A 23,732-nucleotide genomic window follows, 5' to 3' on the forward strand; every position below is an offset into this window, starting at 1 on the left:
ATATAATGTTGATTAGTATGTGCTAGTATTTATAGCCCACCAGAAGGATCCCACAGGAAGATCATCTCCATTTGAGAAGACAGTTTCCCAATTTCCTTTTAGATGACGAAAAAGTCACTGCCCACTGCATGACTCCCCCTGCCCCACCCTGAGCTTTCTTCTTACACTCGGCGTGTGTGGCGTTGTGGGTCGCAGACACCTGAGAGCTGGGCTGGAGGTGCAGCATATGGGATATGCTGACATGCATGCGAAAACGCTGGATAATTGACTTGCAAAATATAGGTTAGGGAGTTTTATGGGATATCAAATTATCTTACTCTTTCTCTGATTAAAGACAAACTGTTATATTAAGTAGATCATTACATGGGCAAAAGGTTAGGACTTCACACACTTCGAGGTGTGGTGCCGACTCTCCCCTCCTGCCTGCGGCAGAGGCCCCTGACAAATAACGGGTAGAAGGCAGGAAGACTGTCATAGGACTGTGAGCATCGGAATAGCTAAGTGAGATTTATGGGAGGGGCGTTTGCCTTAGCTTTGAATTACCCAAGTCTTTTTTGTTCTGATAGAATAGTAATCTTGAAATTAAATATTAATTTGTCCTGATTCCATTTCCGATGGCAGGGAAACGGGTGAATGAAAGGGGGAGTGAGCAGCGGGCAGGGCAGTGGTCAGGTGTGAGCCACAGAATGACTGTCTCAGGCTGGGCGAGTGCCATTCGCAGGGCACTGAGTGGAAGCATTCCGTGGAGGCAGTGGTCACTCGGAGACTATGGGCTGCTCCTCTGTCACACCATGATGTCTTGGTCAACTGTCTAATGCTATTAAGGTCTCCATGAAGGAAATCCAGGCCCAATCCTGATGTTGAGCTGGAGTTTCCATTTGTCTGATAATCTACCCAGCTAATCCATCAATCTGCCCATTTCTGTGCATTATTTATTTCAAAGCCAGAGGACCCCAAGTCCACCATGGGGCTTGTGGTATGTAGAAAGGGACAAGTTCAAGGCTTTCCCAGGCCGGCTATAGCCATTTTCTTTAAATATTGCACATTGGTAGGTCTTGAGAAATTACCCCTTAAAGTGTGTGTGTGTGTGTGTGAAGTATAGGTTTCTTGAATTCCTTACTTGCCTTAGTACTAAACTACATGTATATGCATAAAGTGGACTCAACAGCATTTGGCCACACCCGTCTCATTATGTGAGAAGAAGGCTAAATTGAGGTGGGACAAGGTGGGTAGCAGAGCTGTGATTGGTGTCTCGATTTGATGTGTGGGGGAGAGAACAAATCACAAGTCATGCTCTGGAAATGAGTTCACCCACAGGGCAATGACCCTGAAAGCCCCTGTGTAAGTACCAGACCCCCCAGGTTGTCTTGACTTTCAGCAGCCTTTCAATGAAGTCCATTTCAGAATGGAGAATGGCTTGCCACTGTCCTCTACTCTTGGCCTGCTGACAGAACAAGAGTATTAGAAATATTGGAATAGATCCCTAAATATACCAAACAGGTTGTGTGTGTGTGTGTGTGTGTGTGTGTGTTTGGGGAGGAAAGAACCAGAACAGAAGTTGGAGAAAGAAAGTAGGGGAGAGAAACATTAAATTGTACAGTCTCATTCCTCAGCTCTCCTGTTGAATATGGGGATCAGATGTAATAATACATATTTTCAAGAGAAGATAAAACCATCTATTTGGTGAAGGGGGACTGGTCTGGGGGACCGGGAATTGCTGTGTGACCGTAGGGAACCACTTGCCTTCTCTGGGCTGAGCTTAGCCCGGTGTCCACAAGGGTCAGCGCTTGTATTTATAGGCCAGGCTTGACAGTCCCGAGTGAAAGGCAACTTCACTTCTCACCTCAGAATAGCAAGTGGAGTTTCTCATATCTAGGTTGCTGGGACAGCTTCCAAGGAATATTCTAATATTCGGCAGTTTGTGACGTTGGATGGAGGGTTTTTCTCTAGAAATGAGTTGGTGTTTTTTGCCACTATTCACATTATTTTCTGGATCTTGGTTTTTCCTTATTTTTTCCTCACAGGCAGGATCTAAACAATCCTGGGTGTTTTTTCCCTCAGTTAGCTTAAAAGCTTTGAGGGCTCTCCTGGGACTGATGTCTGGAGGCCCATGACCAAGCCGCCAGCAGCAGGATGTGGTGGAGGCATGGCCCCTCCCCCGCCCCCCCCCTGGAGTTAGCGGCCCGGCCCCCTGTTGAGGATGCTGTCCTTGGGATTCTTGCTGGGGTCACCTTGCTCCCCCACATTAGCCCAGTCACAGTGACTTTAGCTAATCTGGGTTTGGGGAATTCTAGCGCATGGCATCTCACCCCCATCCCAGCCAATTGCATTTTATTTATTTATTTATTTATTTATTTATTTATTTATTTATTGTGAACAGTATTACAGATTTCCCCCATTTTCCCACCCTTTGCCTCCATCCACCCAGCCCCTGCCTCACCCCAGGCCTTCACCACACTATTGTCCGTGTCCATGGGCTGTGTATCTATGTTCTTTGATTAATGTATTCCCATCCTGCCACCCTTTCCCATCTAAGATCAGTCAGTCTGTTCCATGCATCCATGGCTCTCTTCTGTTCATCAGTTTATTTTGTTCATTAGATTCCACATGTAAGTGAGATCATTTGTCTTTCTCTGACTGGCTTGTTTCACTTAGCATAATAATCTCCTGGTCCACCCATGCTGTCGCAAAGGGTACTATAGGTCCTTCTGTTTTACTGCTCCATAGTATTCCACCAGCCCACGTTGCATTTCATAAGCCAGCAACTGCCAGGCCAGGCTCCCATTACCCGCAGTCTCCTGTGTTTGTTTACAGGGACCTCAAGGAGGAAATGGGCCTGCTTAGGTAAGACTTGGGATTTGGTCTGGTGAGATGAGTTAACTTGGGAACTGTGGTGGCAAGGGACACCTGGTTCTTCCAGGGCTGTGCCTTGTTGTTGGTGTGTGTGTGTGTGTGTGTGTGTGTGTGTGTGCGCGCGCGCAAATAGTGTTTCTATTTCCTATTTTGATTTAAATACTGGTCTCTGTTTTGGCCAAGTCAGGTGCCACAGAAGATTTCTTTTTGGCTTGAACTTGATGAAGTTTGGATGAACTTGGTGAAATAAACACAAGTTACCAACATATGGTCATGGATGTGTCACCACTGTCCCCTTCCTCATAATAAGCTGTCCCTAAGTAAGAATTCTTATAATTTTAAGGTCTTACATTGGAATGGTGATGAGGATGGACAATGTCAGCCCTGTATACATTTTTGCTTGAGTTGTTAACCTTTCCTTCCTCCCTCCTCCTCTTCTCCCCCTTCAAGGCCCCCCTTCCCTTAAGAGAAAAGCTTGTGAGCATGGCTGGAGGTGTAGACTTGACCTCCACCTCACCAGGTGCAGCTGCTGACCTGCACACAAAATAGGAAATATTTTTTTAAAGCAGGGGGGAGAGTTTCTGTTCCACAATCACTGCTGTTTCAATAAAAAGCAACCTGGTTCATCTGTGAGACCTACTTCCCTCTCTGGTGAACATGACCATTTCAATAGCCGAGGACCCCCATGGCTGGGCGGGGTGGGGGTGAGGTGTAAGGGGAAGGAAGGTGAGAGAAGGGAGATGCTAGCAAGATAATGGGAAGAAGGGAGAAGAGAGAGGTGAGAAGGAGAAGCAAAAGGGGGAGAGAGAAGGGAGAGAGGATTGAAATTAGAGCTATTTTTAGCTGAATGTGAGCGCAGGTTTCATCAGGCTCGCTGGCGATGGAGGAACAGACTGTGCGGACAGTCACCTTGCGTGGAACTCCCTGCGAGGCGGCCATGGTGACTGAATTTTCTGACACTGTCAGAGTTTGGACAACGCTGCCAGCTCCTAGAAGGGCAGCCCAACAACTGTCACAGGGAAAGCATCAAAAGCACGAGCTGTCGATAGTGACCTGCATTTGCAGAATATCTGAGGGCTTTCTAATTACCGGAGGAGCTCTAAATTAGAGGAAAGCTGTTTGACAAGCCCCCTCGCACGTGGTAAGTGTCACGGCGCAGATAATCATTACATCTAACAAGCTTCTGATTTTTAACAGAAGCTATGAAAGGACTCACCTGTAATGGTTCAGATTCGGGGGGGGGACAGGGAAGCACACCCCCCCCCCCCAAAACAAGAAAGAAATGAAGGAAGAACAATAAGAAAATAGTGGGAGAATGAAAGGATAGCCTCATTCTAGCGCTTCCGGCAAATGCTGAGACCCCCATCTCTGATTTCTTGCTTTTCTTGCTTTGCTGCTGGTCAGTTTCCTTACTGTAATCTGTGTCTGCTAATACGCCAGCTCGTTCATTTGATGATTCCCGGAGACAAGCATCCTCCGTGAGTTATTTCTGACCATAGAGCGTTCCACAGGGCCCGAGTTGTTGAAAGCAGCTCCCCACACTGTAACAACTTGAAACTTGCCATCAAAACACATGATAGAGACAATCGATTTGGGTTCTACCTTGCATGGAGAAACAGGCTGGGGGCTGAAGCAGATAGAAGCCGTTTCCCGGGACCTGCCTGAGATTGCTTGGGTTTCGTTGGAGCCCAGGCCTCCCGACCATGTTCAGGGCTCTCTGCGCAGGGAGGGCTGGGGAATTTGAGTCCTGGTCTGAGGCATTGATTTAAACCAGTTTTCAAAGGCCTGAGCCGAGCTGATCACTTGTGCGTCTTCCTTTCTGTGTGCCCCCCACCCCACCCCCCAACATTTCTCCAGCAGGGGTGCATATTGGAGGGGAAAGGGCTGTAAACTTGATGGTTGCCCAGCATCGTTGGGGACGTGCAGCATCAGGAGCCACGCTTCTCTTGCCCGTGTTGATCCTCCCCAAACTACCCACCCTACCCGTGCAATTATTCATGGGAAGTGAGATAATATAAATCACGCTGCCTGATTCTTCTCAAACAGCTCACAAAGTAATCACAGGCTGAAGTGCAGGTCTTCTTGCAGTGCCTTTATCAGTAAATCAGATTTTGAGCATTTATCAGCAAAAGTTAGATTTAAGCATCGTTCCTGTAACGTTTGAAAGGAAGATTTGTTTCGGCGGGGACTCTGCCAATCAGTGATCTTCCTGCTTGACTCTGCTATCAATTATTGCTGCAATTATTTGTCTAGTTGGACATTTAAAATGTCATCAGAAAGAGATGATTACATATTCTAGAAAGCAAGGCACTGTGTAATCAGATGAACTGAACCCAGTTGAGTGTAGTGTGGTACCAACTTGTCCTTCCAAGGAGAATTCTCGTGCTACCCCCAAAGCAGCAGCCTTCTGCCCGGTTTTCAGGATGCCGACCTTAACCTTGGGACGCAGCGTGCAGCGGGGTCGGTGATGCTCAGTTATGGGAAACCTTCCAAGTCTGAAAATGGAATTGCTCCTCAGATGCACGAGAAGTGCATTTTGGTTATCTCATTCAATTCATCTGCAAATCTATAAATAAGAAGTCCCTCTATTTTTCTTATTTCCTGTGGATTTAAATGCCAAATCCCGAGTTGTTGCAAAGTTGTCACATGCCCCTTTTCCCTCTCTCCGTGCCTGGTGCCCAGGATCTAAGCAGTGGCGGTAGAAATTACAACTGTTTGGAAGCCAAGAAACAGCTCCATTTCTCACTTTCCTCCAATTCCGGATATTCTCGGCCCCACTCCATCTCTCCGCCTGCTCCCCACACACCTCCTCCACTGCACACCCTCCTTCTGTCCACGATCAGGAAACAAATACAGCTCCACTTTTTTTTTTTCCTATGGAGGAAAAGAAACCACAACCTGAATAAACAACACAGAAATGCCAACCAAACTAAACTCCAGGTAGAACAGTCCCCAATGTTCTAAACATGTAGAAATCCCCCCAGCACCAGTCTGTTCCCACCCTGATGAGCAGGGATGTTTGAGTTGAAAGTGCAGCCAAGCCCTCAGCTGGGAAACATTAGTCCATTTGCATTCTTTTGACACAAAGGTTAGAATGGACACTAGAGGTTCAGGAGACATTCACTCAATTTAGATCAGCGGTTCTCAACCTGTGGGTCGCGACCCCTTTGGGGGTCGAACGACCCTTTCACAGGGGTTGCCTAAGACCATCGGAAAACACATATATAATTACATATTGTTTTTTGTGATTAATCACTATGCTTTAATTATGTTCAATTTGTAACAATGAAAATACATCCTGCATATCAGATATTTACATTATGATTCATAACAGTAGCAAAATTACAGTTATGAAGTAGCAACGAAAATAATTTTATGGTTGGGGGTCACCACAACATGAGGCACTGTATTAAAGGGTCGTGGCATTAGGAAGGTTGAGAACCACTGATCTAGATGGATTTCATGAGTTCGGGAATTTTCTGTGGCGCTGGCTGTCTAGCCAGGCTTTTCCCAATTCACTTCCTACCATAACAGAAAAGTGCATTGGGAGTCTGTTAGGAAACTAATCTTACCTGTGGGGAAAAAACACACCAAACAAACCAGCACCTTTTAAAATACTAGAGTGTGTGCTGGGAGAGAGAAAGGTGTATGGGGGTGGAACATAAAAAAAAAAAAAAAGAAAGAAAGAAAGGGAAAAAAAGACTTAAAAAATCACAACCCATTAGCTTGGAGAAGAAACACTGTCTCAGCCGCAGTCACTCTTGGCCAGGAGCAGGCTGGGGCAACCCTGTCACCTTCGTCCCCTCTCCTCCAACAGCTGTGCTCAGGGACCCTTGTCTTGCCTGGGTCTCCCGCCAGGCCCTGCAGCTTGTGGCCTGGGTGGCTTCAGTTCCAGGCTGGGGTGGCCCGGGTCAGCTGACCACACTGCCCTGTTGGGGAGCAGAAATTGCTTTGACCCTTGACAGCAGGTTGTCCGCTTGTGGTGGGTGAGGTGTAGTGTGTTAAAACCACAGAGCAGAGGTGCGAAGGGCCCTGGGGAGACAAAGAGGAGGCCCTGGGTTCTGGCTGCTGTTGCTTTTCCGGGGATCCCTCTCCCATTTTTGTTTTCAGGGTACATGTGTCTCTCTCTTCACTCCCTCCAGCGTGTCCCGAGCGAAGTTGTCTCCTAAGCCCATGTGGTTTCATGTCCCTGGGCCCTTGCCAGCCCCTGGGCTGGGGATCCCGGGCCTCGCAGAACACACCAGGGCTCTGCATTCCTTCTCCTCGGGGCCCCGCTGGCTGTGCCCGGATCTGGTGCAGCTCGGGTGATGAGGTGTGGGTGGTTCAGGTGTTCCGCGTCTGAGGCAGGGAGGCAGGTGAGATCAGCCAGCCAGCTTTTACTGACCCTAGGACAGCTTCCTAGCCTCATTTTAAAGCCTTTTTAGTGTAGCAAAACTATGGGTTATGAATAGGATTATCATAATGGAAGGACTTCATGCTATTCTTTCTCTTGGGGCATAAAAATAGGGGTGCCGTAGGGGGTAAGAAGAGAGGAAAGTGTGTGTGTGTGTGTGTGTGTGTGTGTGGTAGGGTTTACTAAAAAAAATTTGAGAGAGGAGAGGAAAGGGACCCGGACTAGGTAGGTAATTGGGACCAATTCATCAGAAGACGTGAGGAAATTTGACATCTAGTAATTACACAGCATTTGGGAAGTGAATTGTTAACCTGATTGTCCATAACAACCATTGAGTAAATATACAGTTACAGAGTGCCAAAATTGTACAGTGAACCGATGGGCCAGCAGCCACCTTCAAGGGGCTGTAATCATGCCTTGGGTCAAGGCTGACCCGGAGGCTCCTTGGTGAGTGAATCATCTACCGAAGAGCCCTCATGGCTTCAGGAAGGGAAGGTTCCCCTGGCCACAGCTGGCTCCCTGGCCGCTCCTTCCGGCCAGCCGGGTCATTTAGAACAAACAGCCTCCCACAGGAAGGAGAGTCCACCCAGCAGCCTCGATTTCTCAGTATTTACTGACGGCTTTTCTTTGCCTAGAGGGGTGCTGGGTGATGAGAAGTAGACAGGACAATCTTGGTTCTCAGAAGGCGTGGACTTCAGCTGGGGGCCAGTACTGGTGGGATACATGATGATACCGGGAGCCCTGGACCCAAATGTAGTGGAGAGCGGGGGACAGAGAGCGGCGTATCCTTGCCGTCCTATCCATTGTCTAGCCAGGGGCCTTCGTGCCCCTGCCCCCTGAGCTTCAGTGCCCCCGTAATCTCAGTGGGGCCTCCTCCCGGGGAAGTCCACAGCCTGCTCCTCACTGGAGGAGCCGCCCTCGTGTCAGCCAAGAGCCGCAGGCCATAAATGCAAAGTATGGTTTAACAAAAGCAGCTTTTGAGTAAGAAAGCCGAGTGGAGTTGTCCCAACCTGTCAACTTCAGATTTCTTTCCTCCTCTCCATAAATCAAAAAACGGTTGGTGGAAGGGAGGGACAGAAGCGTTTCATTTTCTGATTTTGTAAGAAAATAAAATAAAATCAAAAGAACCTGTCCCACGCTGATACCTTACATGCCAGGTTGCAGCCTGAGGCAAATTTTTGTGGCCATGTAATAAGCCTCTTTAAAATGGTGACAGACCCTTGACTCTTTGCCTTGAGTTAGGCTGATAAAAGACATTTTATTGCATTAGAGCCGGGGCAGGCGTACAGGACGGTTCTTGCCTGGTCGGCCTCTTTGAAACGGTGTCAGCCCTGCTGTCCACACTCCCCACTGCCTGACAGGGTTTGAGCGCGAAGGCGGCGGAGATCTGTGGGCCGGTGACAGACGGGGCTTTCTACCCAGCAGTCGAAAGTTGAGGTTCTGGAAGCAAAAAGATTTCAGCCCGAGGGGCTTGTTAGGGAGAGTGGAGTGTCTCCTGTTCCTGGTAGACGTAAGAGATCTTGATTGAAGAATCTCATTGAATCTTAGGGGCATTCAAAATGAAAAATGATCCTGGGGTCTCCTCTGTAGTGTGGGGTTCCTTCACCCCCCCCCCCCCCTTAATGGGAAAAGAGGTATTGTGTACCCATTGCACAGAGGGGCCAGGCCTCCATGAGCTGAGCTCCCAGGGGAACTGTCCAGTGTGTAGACAGGAGCTGAGATGGTGCGCTCTTGGTTTGAGGAGATTTGGGGGGAGAGGGTGTCTGATAGCTTTGGGTGTCACCCCCATTGAATCAACAGAATTAGTAAACCCGAGAACAGCCGGCAGCACCCATTCTGTGGCTGGATTGGGGCCTCTTGAGTGATTACGGATTATACATGTGGGCATTTCTTTTTTATTCAGGAAATTCTTTCCAGGTTGGTAAGTGGTATAAATGAAGGATTTGAAATTGGGTAAAAAGCCAGGAAAATAACTATGAAGCCAAGAAAATAGGCCTTGAATAAATAGGCTATGTCTGCCTCGCCTTTGTTCTGTGGGACTGTGTCTGAGAGGTTAGGGCTGAGGCCCGAGCAGGGCTGCTGTGTGTCGGGGGGTGTGTGTGTGTGTGTGTGTGTGTGTGTGTGTGTGCGTGCGCGTGCTGAGGGACTGAGGAGAAGGGGGGCGGGAGGGCAGAAGCAGGAGCGTGTGGGCGGGCAGAGGCCTGTTTTCTGAAAGAAGGACTTGCTACCTTGGGACAAGGCCTGGCCTCCCAGCACCAGAACCCTCCACAATTCAATCTCACCTCAGGCGAGAGGGCAGCCTAGTTTTGTTCCTGAAGAAAAGTCAAAGCCTGACCTGCTAGACCATTTTTTTAAAAGTGTGTAGAGCTTTGAAGCCTTAAATTAGTTCTCATAATTTCTGAGCAGCTCTGTGTTAGCCATAGGACATAATAGGTTTTCATTCTGGAAAATGTCCAGTTCTAGTTCTGAGAATCTCTTGGCCAAGCTGGTCCGTCACAAAATGTTAGGCCGGTAGAGTGTGCCTTCCCACTTCCCCAAACACACACACACACACACACACACACACACACACACACACACCACGTTATAGTCCCAGGAAGGCAAGTGAGTGTCTGTAAGACTAGTGCCTGGGCAGCACAGTTTGCCCTGACCCACCTCCAGGGGGACCTGAGGTGAGTGGTCACGAGGGGCAAAGCAGGTGGGCAGGACTCTCTGAGTGCCCGCCCTGCCCTCACGACCCCTGTAGGACAACCCTGAGATCTTCCATTTTCCTGGCTGGGGAGGTGAGGGTAACACCTGACCTTACCCCAGAGGATGGCTGTGGGGCCAGATGTGAGGGAAAGGCTCTCGGAAGCAGATGAAGCCTCCACAGACGCCAGGGCAGACTTCCTTAAGAAGGGCCAGACGTGGAGGCCCGACACAGCCTTCCCGGGGCTGCCCGCTCTTCTGGGCCTTTTTCCATGGAAGGGTTTGCTCAGATCATTCCTGGGAGAAAAGAGCAGAAAACTCTAGCTTGCAGGGTGGCAGTGCTCCTGGGCCTGCTCCCATCTTCCAACCATGCCTCCCCCTCCCGGTCCCTCTAGCAGCACCCGTATCCCCACCCAGCCCATGCCCTCCTCCACCAAGAACACCCGAAAACATCAAGGGTATCTTTGTGTACGTGCTAAGCTTGGCTTCCTGGAGCTTATTGTGACATTTTCTCGAGACTGATGAAAATGGTGATAGAGAGGCATACATTACATTTGCTGTGAGTTGACACCGATAAAAAGGCTCGGGGTGGCCTCTTCAGAGGAATTTGGGAGTTGCACGTTCTGTTGGCTTTGATAGACAAGCCCTTCGCTGCCCTGGCTGGTGTTATCAGAACTAAACGTTTGCTAAGCAAATGGTCAGTCTCATGGGATCCATCTTGACAGCCCAAACGCGAAAGGCATCTAATAACACTTAAATCAGAAGCGTGGGTGGTTTTCCAAGCTTCCCAGGTGCCTAGGACTATGATTTTCCACCCTTTCTCTTCATTTCTCAGGTCGGGTAGAGAGGTGTGAGTGGAGTCTTTGAACATCTGTGTGAGGCTGGACAGTTGGGGTGAGAAAATGCACCCAGGGCAGCTTCTTTCATCCCTCACCTCCTCTTCTAACCACAAAGGGGTTGCAGGTGAGCCCCACCTTAAGAAAGCCCAGCACACACATATCTCACCAATGGAAACTGATCAATTAGAGGGTGATTTTTCACATTACAGAAAGATTGTTAACTTTTCAAAAGGTTTCGCCACAGGGTTTCTTTAAATGGTGAGCTCCCCCACTGAATTTAAAGTGTTTGTTTACAGATCATTAACTACTTGACAGAGAGGTTGGGGAGGGGGTGGAGGAGGAAGCTCTTCAAAGGTAAGATCTTAGAAGCCCTGCCAATTTTCGATGAGCCTGGAAGGGTGATGAAACGTCTCTGAAATTATGTCGGTTAGCAAATGGGATTCACTTTACAGAAACCCATCCTACCCATGGCTTTCCAGGAACCCTTTGCGTTGGTGGAGGGCAGGGACCACAGAACGCTGGGGCCTTGCCTCCCTGGTGTGAAGTGGTCGGGTGAGAACCCTGGCTTTTTCTAGAGTCCTGCTTGTGCCTTCGTGAGCAGTGGGTGTGAGGCTCTGGCATGCGGCCGAGCTTCGCCACTGGCCTTCTGGCACATACAGCAGAGACCTTTTCCCTTGACATTTAGCCTGAGTTTGTGGGAACTTTCTTCCTGGTTCTCTCTGACTTTCAGCCTCTTTGGCTCAGGACCCACTTAGGTTTCCTCTTTGACGCTGAGACAGGTGAGCTTTGCAAGACTGTGCCCCAGAGGTTTGCACTAAATCTAAGAATGAACCTGGGGCAGAACCCAGCCCACACAAGTCTGTAGATTCCTCCTGGTCCCTGCAAGGCACAAAGGGCACAAGCCCATCCAGGCTGGCTTCTGGCAAGGCCCGTAGTAGGTCCCTTAACTGCGTCCAAGTCTCCCGCCCTAAATCTTCTCTCAAGGAGACTGCAGCTGGTGTGGGGAACAGGAAGGAGAAGTCATACACATCAGCCAGTCTTCTCTTTTTAAAGATGAGAAAGCTTAGAGCCAGAAAGGGGAAGAGACTTACTGAAGGTCACGTACAGCTGGTGAGTGGCGGAGTTGGGCCCGAAGAACCTAGATTTCTGACTTCGTTCCAGCAGTCTCTCCGAGGAATGAGTTCCTCACATCCTAAAGGAAGAAAAGAATCTGAAGAGAGGGTCTGTGGGGCTCACAGGAATGCACTGGGCAAGGGCATCTTTAGAAGGTAGTTTCCAAATCCCCCAAATAACCTGAAAACTACCTCAGGAAGAGGCAAGCCTGTACACACACAGACACCAACACAAACACAAGCGCGCGCACACACACACATATGCACACCTCACCATACACAAATACAATCCTCAAATAAGGACTCAGCAGGAGTCAGGTGGCCCCACTCCCTGTGGAGAAGAGGAGAGAGAAGGAAGAGGGAGATTTTGGAGGGACGGTCACATTGATGATTGAAGAGACAAAGCAGTATAGGAAAATCCCCACATTTCTTGTACAGTCATTTGTTGAAAATGTGTCAGCAAGTATAAGCTCATCTTAAACTGGCAATGATACATCTGAAATAGATTATTTAAGCTGGGGAGGCAGGATTGCAAAGAATGTGGCTATCAACACTTGTTGGTCTGACTTGGGGGCTAGAACACAGTGGCGTCTGCCTTGGGAGACCACCCACCATTCATCAGGGGAAGAAAGTCAAGGCAGGGAAACAAAGGAGGGCAGGTGAACTTGCACTGAGCTTCACATGCCTGTGTCCCTAAGAAAACGCGGTGTTTGAACGTCGGAACTTGGGAAAGCTGAAGACTCCACAGAAGTCCTCGGAGGGCCATTTAGGTGACCCTATCCTCTGTTGTCAACCGAATGAATCAATGCACCATAGTTTGATTTAAATGTCACTATACCCCCTGGGCCCCACTTGCTTTACACACACTTTGGGCTCAGCTTCTGTCTAGGCGTCCATACCTGTGTTTTCTTTTGTCTAGAACAGCCGTGGGCAAACTATGGCTCGCGGGCTGGATCCGGCCCGTTTGAAATGAACAAAACTAAAAAAAAAAAAGACCATACCCTTTTATGTAATGATGTTTACTTTGAATTTATATTAGTTCACACAAACACTCCATCCATGCTTTTGTTCCGGCCCTCCGGTCCAGTTTAAGAACCCATTGTGGCCCTCGAGTCAAAAAGTTTGCCCACCCCTGGTCTAGAAAGTTCTTCCTCTTGGCTCTCCAGGCCTGGCTCCTAAGTTACTTCTTCCCTAGCTCCACTGTCCTCTCTTCCAAATGGAGGCCATTTTTCTTCCTTTGAATTTCCTTAGCAGTTTATCTGTGCCTCTCTGATGACACACTGCCTACACTGGAATAGAACCAGTTCTGTCCTGGCCTTCTCTTCTCTACTATAGATGGAGGCTCCTGGAGTCTGGGTCTGAGTTTTCTTTGTGCTAACCAGAGGCTAGCCTACTTTTTGGGCATTATAGGCATTTGGTAAATAGTTGTTGAATGTATGTATGAAAGAATGAATGAATGAATGAAATGTGTCTTGGGTACATACGTTTTGCTTAGTGAAGCACACAGTTAAACCAAGCCAAAAAAAAAAAACTGTCCTAAGACAATTTGTCTTTTTAATGCAGCTGCCCTTCCAGTCTCCTCAATAAGTTCCATCATTCTAAGGCAAAAGCATAATGTGTAATAAAAATTTATCTAATTCACGATCAAGCGAAAATACTTTGGGCCCAGAGCCAAAGAATATTATTGGAGTGAACTTTTTTCAACACCCTAAATTTAACCAGCTGGAATTCTTTTTTTAAGTACCATCCTATTCAACCTTTTGAAATGAAGGATTTGCCTTTTAGTGGGAAATCTGCATTTCAACACAAAGATGGAACACATTGTCTCTGGCTTAGTTATTCTTCAGAAAAGCAAGCTCTTTTTTTTTTGGAATTATATGCTTTGCTTATGTTAAAGACACAGATTGCAGAAAATTTTGTTTAGGCCTGACAGATTGGTGGCGTGCATTTTTTGCATTTTTACAGATAAAGGGGCATGAAAGATGTCATCTCTCCAGCTCCCTACTCATAGAGTTAATGCATCGGGTGAGAACTCTTCCAAGGTGAAGTTAGTAACGTGCTGTTTAGATAATCAGGGCTCTGAGGATAGAATTGGTCAAAAAATAAAATGAGTTTTTAAATGAGTGATTGATGAAATTCAAGTCACTAATGAAATATCAAGAAATGTAAGAACCGTGACCAAGTTTCAGCAAATAAATTCTGTAGTGTGGTGTATCTAGAACTCTCCCTTGCTTTCATTTGTACACGATATACTTTTTTAAAGAGCATCACAATTTGGCAAACCCTTAGCTGGTCAAAAAGCAGTGCTGGGAAAAAGCTCATGGAAATGTTCATTTCTAGAACAAAAGGGAAAGTGATTTTGACAATATTGGAAGGTTAATTAAGAAGTCTATTAGCAGTGGTAAAGCTGGCACATTTCAGTTTAGATCGACATGACTCAAGGTATAGGCATAGCTCACGTTCACTCTATAAGACTCTTGAGAAGTCACAGAATCTGAGAGAGGGGAGCTGATATCTATTGTATCTGTTATCGTAAACAGAACTCGAAGGATGTTCCGTGGATTTGCCTCTAGCTCAGACTAGCTGCACTACTGTTATTTTTGTGACTTGGATCCAGTAATATTGAACAAACTGGAATTGGTTCTTTGAGGGAACTTTACAAACTTCCTGGATGCATTTTAAGTGTAGTCTAGAAGTTGGCTGCTGGCTGGGTGAGGAGGAGACTTGAGAATCTTGGAGCTGGAAGGGGCCGTAAGGGTCCTTTATTTTGGCCTGTCACCAATATAGAGATCCCTCCCTATCATGGTGGGTTGTCATCCTTTCCCTTCTTGAATACCCAACATGGTAAGTAGGTCATAGTTTCAGAAGGTGGCCATTCCTCTTGGGGACAGCTTGACTTCTTTTGTGCCCTGTCTCATTGGAAAAACAGGGATGTTATCTAAAAATATATGTTTGAGAAAAAAAAATATGCATACATATACATTTTTAAAAAGAATAGTTTATTGATTTTTCTTTTTAGAGAGAGAGGAAGGGAGAAGAGAGAAACATCAATGTGAGAGTGCAACATTGATGGGCTTCCTCCTGCACACTCCCTACTGGGGACCAAACCCTCAACCAGGCATGTGCCCTGACCGGGAATCAAACCAGCAGCCTCTTGGTGCACAGGACAATACCAAACAACTGAGCCACACTGGTCAGGGTCACACATACACATTTTAATGAACAGCAAACATCTATAGTCCTAGAGAGGCCTGGGGTTTTAATTCCTGATAGAAGTTGGGCACATTGTGTATTGGAAATAATGCTTTGTGTGTAGCGGTTTGGGCACATTTGTAGATCAGCAGTATTCCTTGTTAATTAGTAGACAATAATGTGGATGTACTACACACCTACATTAGTGTCAGAAAGAAATAGTATGTCTATAGTAAAGAGATCTTTGAGATGTTCTCGATGAAACCGAAAACTTGATTTAGTGACCTTAAGTTCCAGGAACATCCAACCGGGTTTACAGTGCATCAAAAGTTGGTACTTACTGTGTATAGAAATGTAGAAGGACCAAGGTGTCACCTTAAATCAAAATCCTTGCCAATTTGTTGCATATTTTTAATGAAACCTGAAAAATAAGGTTCTTTTTTTTTTTTTTAATTCAGACATAAGGAAACATTGCAGTGTAACAATGCATAAGGCATATCTGAGGCCCCAAGTGGAGGTGGTGGGTCTGGAGAGACCTTTATGAAAGAGAACAGGTTAAAACACCTTTCACCAGAGGAATCGAGGCACTTAAAAGGTTGATTCAGAAAAGGGCCATGTGTCACCTTTGAGTGTCCAGTTCTAGCTCCAGTCATACAGTGTGCCACAGCTGCATCCCCAACATGTCAGCTTTTATGGGGGCAGTGAGGACACCACCTGCCTGACATGAGCTGGTTTGGATGTTGTCTTATGCAAAGAGTGTTCCTACTTGCTGGAGAGGCAGGGTCTGTTTCCTGTCCTGGTCAGTGAGGGAGAGGAGAGCCTTGGATTCCACATGCAGAGAGCCTTAGGGATCTCCCAGGCTTGCTCTACTTCTGACTATCCCAGTCCTAAACGAGGAGGTTTCCAGCTAGAAGGGAGGACAGCCTCACAGATTAGGGATCTCTGCCAGGGGAACATCAGAGTTTCCAGCCTCCATGCCTCCCCTACCTGAAGGTGGCACTTGTTAAACTGGATTGTGCAGCTGAATCGCCTGGAGGGCTTGTTGCATGCAGATGGCTGCCCCCTGACCCTGCACCCCGTTTCTGATTGGGTAGGTTTGAGTGGGGCCTGAGGATGTGCATTTCCAACGAATTCCAGGCGATGCTGATACTGGGCCTGGGCTTTCGCTGTGAGAACCTCTGCCCTAAGAATACCACCAAGGACATAAAGAGAGCACAGCTGCATCACCCACTTCCCAGCCAGTCACCCGAGCCCATCTCTCCCTGGGGAGAATGAAAGTGCAGGTGGGAGAAGAGGCCTTCGACCAGGGGTGGTCTGGGAAGGCAGAGCTGCACGTTGAGTCTGATGCATAAAAGCATTAAAATATATGTTCTAATGTGAGACTTTGCTTTGCCTAAACTGTGATGAAACAATTGAAAGCATCATAGCAAGAAGTTGAACCCTAGGGAAGCTATTAACAGTTTAGCATTTGCAGTCCCTGTGGGAATGTCGCTTCTACTTACAAGGAGAGCGCTGTGGGCGTGTCCAGCGGGAGCGGTGCAGTCAGCTGGGGTCCGCACCGCCTTTGCTTTGACACTCTTCCTGGAGGAAGAGAAGCTCAAGGATGAGTCTGTCTTATAAGGACAATGTCGATGGCTTGCCAGGCCGGTAGGAATGGTTTGTTCCTCTTCAGCTGGCGAATTCTGCAGGGGAACAGAGGCAGAGGGTGAAAACAGTGGGGCAAGCCAAGAGTCGCAGGAAGCAGACCAGGTGCTATTTTCCAATTTTGTAACCAAGTCAGTTCACTTGGACCTTTTGAAAGGCCCACTCGACACCTCTGGGCTGGACTCTCCCCCAAGAGGTTAAAAGAGTTTGTTTCTCCTATTGGGTCAGGAGAAGGAGAGTCCTCCTCACGGCCCTTCTTGGTCAGTGAAGACCAGGGCAGGACTGGTGGAGGGGAGGCAGTGATGGATATCCCAGGAGAGAGCACTGGACGTGGAGTCGGAAGGCTAATTCTGATCCTCACTTTGTGTCTAACCACCAATATAGCTGCGGGCCAGTCATTTAATTTCTTAAGGCTTTAGTTTCCCCATCTGTAAAATGAAGGCATAGAGTCCTGGCAGGGTTGCTCAGTGGTTGGAGCATCGTCCCATGCACCAAAAGTTTGCAGGTTCTATTCCTGGTCAGGCTGTGTATGGGAGGCAACCCATTGATGTTTCTCCCTCGCATTGATGTTTCTCTCTCTCTCTTTCCCTCTTTCTTCCTCTCTCTCTAAAAATCAATAAAGAAATATATCATTGGGTGAGGATTAAAAAAAAAAGGCATAGATTTGATGAACTCTTAGTTTTTTTACAACTCAAAAAAGCAAAAACCGATGGGGCGGGGGGAAGGGGACATATGTAATACTTTCAACAATAAAGATTAAAAAAAAACAACAAGAACAAAAAACCAAACCAAACCATGGTACCAGAAACTCAGCACTCCCCTGGATGAGCCCTCATGGTGCCACATGGCCTGGTGCTGTGGAGAACTGGGCGAGGCTGCTTCCCTGAAGCTCAGCGTACTCAGGGCCACCAGGTTTGTGGACAGGTTTGCCAACCAGAGACACACGCAGGTGGCCAGGCCTGGATCTGGTTAACAGTTGTCCCATTTCTTGCTGGAGGCCATTTGAGGCACCCAGGGGTCTCTTCCCAGAGTGAGTGGCAGGGAATTTGAAATTAGACTCTGCCTGTCTAATTTCCTTACAAGGTCCAAGTACCTGGTTCCATTTTTATACAAGTGCAACAATGAATTCTCAGATTTCTCGTCGAAAAACACTATGACTAAATCTGTAGGTAATTCTACCCCATACTCTCAATTCATTTAACATAAGTGGTCAGATGAAGACATACTTCTTTTCTGAGTCCAGGCTTCCTACTTTAGCTGGTTCATTCTGTGGTGTTTACTTTGTTTGGGGTCAGGGAGGAGGACGTGCCTCTATAGCTGGTCTTGGGCTGGGTGGAGGCTCCCCAGCAGCCTCCCTTTGCAGTCCTGGTAGCAACAGATTTGTGCCGTTCGGGGAAGAGCTTCCATGAGCCCCATGCCATTGTTACCCACCAGGTCCTCATGAAAGGAAAACTTGTGCCGACTGCCCTGGCTGTTCTTGGTAATATGATCTATGTAAGGAGAACAGGATGTATTTTACACTGGAGACCTGCTGTCCTAGAGTATAACAACACTTTTAAGTGCTCTTAATATTAAGCTAATGGAAAACATACTCTGTTTACTCACCATCAAAGTCTGTTTTTCTTCTCTCTTGCCTCCCCCAATCATCACACACTGCAAACCTCTAGAACACATTGAGCATCTCCTGCTCCATTTGTCCTCCACCCTGCCTCAAGGTTGACCTCTGCATGCTTGGTTAGCTCAAGGTGGCCTTGGAAAAGCTAGGAACTTCCCACACAAACCATATAATCCCCAGGTTGCACAAACCAAATATTTCCTTTCTCACAAAAATTTCACTGCTAGAAATGCTTGATTTACTGCTAGATTTATGTTTATTAGTGTGAGAAGTCATTTTTTCCTCGCCAGAGTGTGACAAAGTGCGGTGGAATGGAGAAGGTGGGTCGCTTTTGCTGGGTGCCACTACATTGGAATGTTGGTTCTCTCCCCGTCATTCAATGGGAGGGTTCCTTATGCTCATGGTGAGAACTCACCAAAGTTATTTTAATTCCAAAAGTCTGATCTTAATTCTCCACTATCTTGTACTGTATGGGGTACTCCACTGATAGAAGTTCTGGAGTGTGGCTCAACTAAGTCCTGAAGTGCCTAAGGTTTCCCTATCAGCCAAGGTGCTGTCATAAACCCAGCATGGGACGAGGGGCATTGGGACAGGGAAGGCAGCGTGGGACCCTGCCTGAGAAGGAACGATTCACAAACCCACTCATTTCCTATCAGCATATTGTTTTTTCCTTGGGCTTGTCTGTAAAGTAAATGTATGCACGTAAACCAGCCTTGCAGATAAATCCCCTATTTTACCAGCCTACCCATACATTACCAATTTTCCCTTGCTATTTATATACATCTTATTACAAAACAATCATCAAGCAATAACCAACAAATAAATAAAGAACCACCCCCAATACAAAAAGAAAAAGAAAAAATAACGAAAAACCTCAGAAACCTCTTTCCTTTTGTCAAAAAGACCAAAATTAAACCAAACTGTGGGAAATAGCTTTTCACTGTTTTGGGATACAGGTGTTGGTCCTGCTAACTATCTGCAAGGCTGTTGCAATGATGTTCACCTATTTTATTGGGGTGGAAATGTGATATTCTGTGGTTTTCGATGCACATTGTTCATAGCTTCCGTGCTTGATTCTGGGTTTCTTTCACAGATAAACTTCTGCACTGGAGGGGCCTCTCCTCCCCTCGTTCTGCACACGGAGCTCTAATCCCCACGCCCGGGATGAGTGCAGAATATGGCCCGCAGGGTATTTGTAAGTTGAGCATTATTTCTTCTACAAATGTCCATGTGTGTAGACATGAGAGTTTCTGGAAATTACCCTTACGTTTTAAGCACTGAAAGGAGTTACTTCCAAAATAGATTGGCATCCGCACATGTATTATTCCATTACTCACTTGGCACCCAGTCCCCCTCTCACTCCACTCAGTTCTTCCCTCCCCTTTTTTCTTTCCTTCCATACTGAGGGCGCGGAGCTGACAGCAGCGCGTCCCTGTGGGTCTCCTCCCCAGGGTCCTGTCTGGCTCCATGGCTGGTGACTGCAAACAGCCTGTGTGGTCAGAGCCCATTTTATTGCTGGATATTCGCTCCCATGGCCTCATTTAAGATTGAATTATTCCATGGCATACATTTTTAGCAGAGGCCGGAACCAAAGGGAGTCAGTTTAGAGTTACTCCAAAGTTATTCTCATGCATGTTACATATGCATTTACATGTGTATTTAAACATGGTGTATTTTTATATATACGTGGTGCATTATATATGTGCATACATATGTAATTTCTACTTGTTTTTTTCCTAGTTTTAGGGAAAAATGCACAGCATTGTTGCCAAAATTCAAAGATACCACCACCACTACCATCACCACCACCACCACCATCACCACCACCATCATCACCACCACCATAGCCACCATCACCATCACCACCATCACAACCATCACCACCACAACCACCAGCCACTACTTGTTCAAGCCAAATTTTATAGTGGAGAACTTCCTGTGAAATTTAGATTTGTATGTTCATAAAAATGTTTTTTGAAAGATACTGTTTTAGAAAGTAATACAGTTTGCTTCTCTGTGTAAGAATAAATGGTATGAATCATGCATGACTAAAAAGTTGGGGGGGGAGGGGGGGAAGGCTGATTCTACCCGAGACACACAAAAAAGCAGGTTCAAGATAAAAAGAAGTTTGATATCTAACTTCTATTTATAGCCACCATCACCATCACCACCATCACAACCATCACCACCACAACCACCAGCCACTACTTGTTCAAGCCAAATTTTATAGTGGAGAACTTCCTGTGAAATTTAGATTTGTATGTTCATAAAAATGTTTTTTGAAAGATACTGTTTTAGAAAGTAATACAGTTTGCTTCTCTGTGTAAGAATAAATGGTATGAATCATGCATGACTAAAAAGTTGGGGGGGGAGGGGGGGAAGGCTGATTCTACCCGAGACACACAAAAAAGCAGGTTCAAGATAAAAAGAAGTTTGATATCTAACTTCTATTTAAGGAAAGTATTTTCATTTTGAAAGTAAATGAAAAATAGCCTGCTGTGGAAAGAAAAAAAGAAAGGGAAAGTGTCATGGAAGAGAATACTGGAAGAGCAAGAAGCAGGAGTAGAAGCTGTATAGGGGGCTGGTTTTCAGATGGGAGGTAAACTAGACCTGTGAATGGTGTCTGCAGGGCATGGCATGCACCCTGGGACCAAATTCAAAGCCAGTTGTTTATTTTTGTTAACTCCTAGGTAATCCTAGGTAACAAAGAGTTATTGTGTGAATTTCACAAGCCCTTGGGTCCTGAGGGCTGGGTGGTGCAGGGGTTAAAAGCACACCCCCCCCCCCCCCCCCCCACACACACACACCAAGCTGGGCCTAAGCCTGGTTAGATCACAGATTGCAGAGCTTAGGGGGTTGGACTCATGGTTTCGAGTCCCTACATGCTGACTGGGTGCTGGGTGGGGAGAGCTCTCCTTGTTTGGCTGTGGGTGCTTGGGGCCCCACACTTGGCTGTGGGAACAGAGCCACCTTGGAGGGAAGGGGAAGGAAGGGAAGTGGGGCAGCAGAGCGGAGGGTGGGGCTGAGTAGCCAAGGGCTGTTGGCCTTGGAATCTGTTTAGTTCTCTCTCTTCCACTTGATCCTCCCAAGGGCAGGGAGTCTGATTTGAGGGGTGGGAAACTAAGAGCCTGATATGGAAGAACCCCGGGTCTTCCTTGCTTGCTGCAAAGGGAGGGTGCCTAGGTTGCTGGTGCTCATGCTGGCAGGACCAGTTTAGGAGTGACCAGAACAAGGTATGTGGAAGTGGGTGGTGGGGTTCCAGAAAGCTCTAGCACCAACCTGACCCCCACCCCACTCAGCTGCCTGAGCCAGGCTTTCAGAGCACTAGGCACTTGTGGCCTCTCTGCTGGTGGGCACAGTCACAGTCCTTAAAACAGCCCCCTCCTGCTTTCCTCTATCCTGGCCCCCACCTTGGCCTGGGGTAAGACCTGGATTCTGGATTCTGGATTCCGACTTTCCCCTGGATTCCCTTCTGGGTGTTTGATGTGGTTAGTCATCATGCTAGGTAGCCAGTCAAGCTTGGTAGTAATGAAGACTCACATTCACGTTCATTCACGTTGGACCTGATAGTTTACAGAGGGCTTTTATATCTGTCTGTCATTTGAGCCTCACAATTCTTTAAGGTGCTATTTTTATGTTCATTTTACAGGTAGGAAACCCCAGGCTGTCCCAGAGCCAGGAGCTAGTGTACAGTAGAGCCAGGGGCCAGCTCTCTTGTTCTTCTAAATCCTGAGGCTTTGATCATGTGACTTTTTAATCACCTGACAAACTAGAAATGGGGTCATTCCTTCCCATACAATAAAAAGAAATAAAATATAAAAAGAAATAAAATAAAAGCCAGTAGGTGAGCTCATAGCTCATTTTAACTGTTTTGATGCCCCGAGTTCCTGTGCATGGGGCCAGGTCTCAGTTTATTGCTCTAAATCAAAACAATCCCCAGGATTGCCCAATGAGGCTCTCAAATTGAGAAGTTGATTTTCATCAGAGTAAATGAAGAATATTATTACATTTTACAAGTCAATAAATCAATGTAGCCCTAATTTTGCCACGCAGGAAATCAATTCTGGTCTTTCTAAACCATCAAAGATGTTATGAACAAAGTAATTTCACAAATTATGGCAAGTAACACATTTATTGATGACTGCAGTTTAGGAATTTAGAATCTGTGAGCACTGTAATATAATATGGTGCACGGGCATGAGCTGAGTGAAATACAGATTATGTGGGGAAGCCGTAATGCATCATTTGCTATTAGTGGACTGGTAATAATTACCAGTTTCAAAGCAGCTCTTTTCATGTAATCTTTAGTCTCAATCGTAACAGCCCTTCTCATTGACATTATGATTACACTAGCTGCCCTCGTGATCTAGAATATCTAGTTGATGGGAATACTAAAATGCAGTAGTGAAAACTGTATGTTGTATGCTCATTAGAAGATAAAATGCCATTTTCTCTGACCTGATGTATGGGAGAGAGGGGAAGGTAACAGCACAGTGTTAACATGATCACAACGCTGGCTCTGAAAGCAAAATTTTAGGAAGCTCAGGGCAGCAAAACAAAATGGGCTTTTCTCAGTGAAGCCTTTTTGATAGGATACAGAGGGGGGCTTCTTGAAGTAGTGCTATACAGATCTCGGCGTTTTTCAGTGGCCACATTCATGGCGCAGGGGTCCAAGTGCTGGGTTTCAATAGAATAGTATAAGGTAAAATATGGTTTTAAGGCATTTGGAGTGATGAAAGTGTTAAGGACTTGCTTCAGCTGACAAATCCTCTGTTTTACTTACCCAATTCAGATTGTCAGGCTAAATGTATGATAATAACATGGAGTCCTAGAGAGGCAAAGGAGAAAGCCACAGAGGGTCACTGTAGTTGGAACCAGATCGGGTATTTTTTCCTATCTGTTTAGGACCCAAGTAAAAAAAAAAATTATGAAAATACTCTCAATGATGCTTTTTATTTCCCTTTGAAGAGAGGAGGCAAACAAAAATAGGCAGATAATGTGATACTAATGTCAGCATTTTCTTTCAAAATCTTTCTGCCTTTTTTCTCCCTCCACATTAGGCAAATGTTTAAAACCTAATTTTGGTATCTTATCATCTAATCTTGTTAAAGAGATTTACCCAGGAGTGGGATATAGTGAGTGAGATTATAAATGCATTGTAAAGTAAATTGCAAGGTCAGGGCAGGGAGTCCATTATTCAGACAAGTGCTTGTGCGAAGGCTGGCTTGTTTTGGAATAGGAGTGTTTGGGGCTTCTGAGAAGACCCGGCCAGCTTTTCTTTCTGACTTGCTAAATGGAGGAATCATAATTGATTAATTCCTCATTCCCACCCTAGCCCATGTATGAATTTTTTTCCTTATTAAGAAGTTACTAGCCAATGCTTTCAGGAACTCCTC

General features: G+C 46.5%; 1 protein-coding gene across 7 annotated transcripts in view; it reads left to right on the plus strand.

The window, feature by feature from the left end:
* The window catches only part of BCL11A (B-cell CLL/lymphoma 11A (zinc finger protein)), a 99,464-nt gene that overhangs the window by 63,658 nt on the left and 12,074 nt on the right, over positions 1-23,732 (plus strand). For all 7 annotated transcript variants that reach the window (XM_014532082.1, XM_014532078.1, XM_005884583.2 and 4 more), the window contains one exon: positions 19,430-19,531. In XM_014532082.1, the coding sequence (XP_014387568.1) occupies positions 19,430-19,531 (102 nt within the window). The remainder of the gene's footprint in view (positions 1-19,429; positions 19,532-23,732) is intronic.

Source organism: Myotis brandtii, unplaced genomic scaffold, assembly GCF_000412655.1.
Source record: "Myotis brandtii unplaced genomic scaffold, ASM41265v1 scaffold84, whole genome shotgun sequence".
NCBI classification, from domain to species: domain Eukaryota; kingdom Metazoa; phylum Chordata; class Mammalia; order Chiroptera; family Vespertilionidae; genus Myotis; species Myotis brandtii.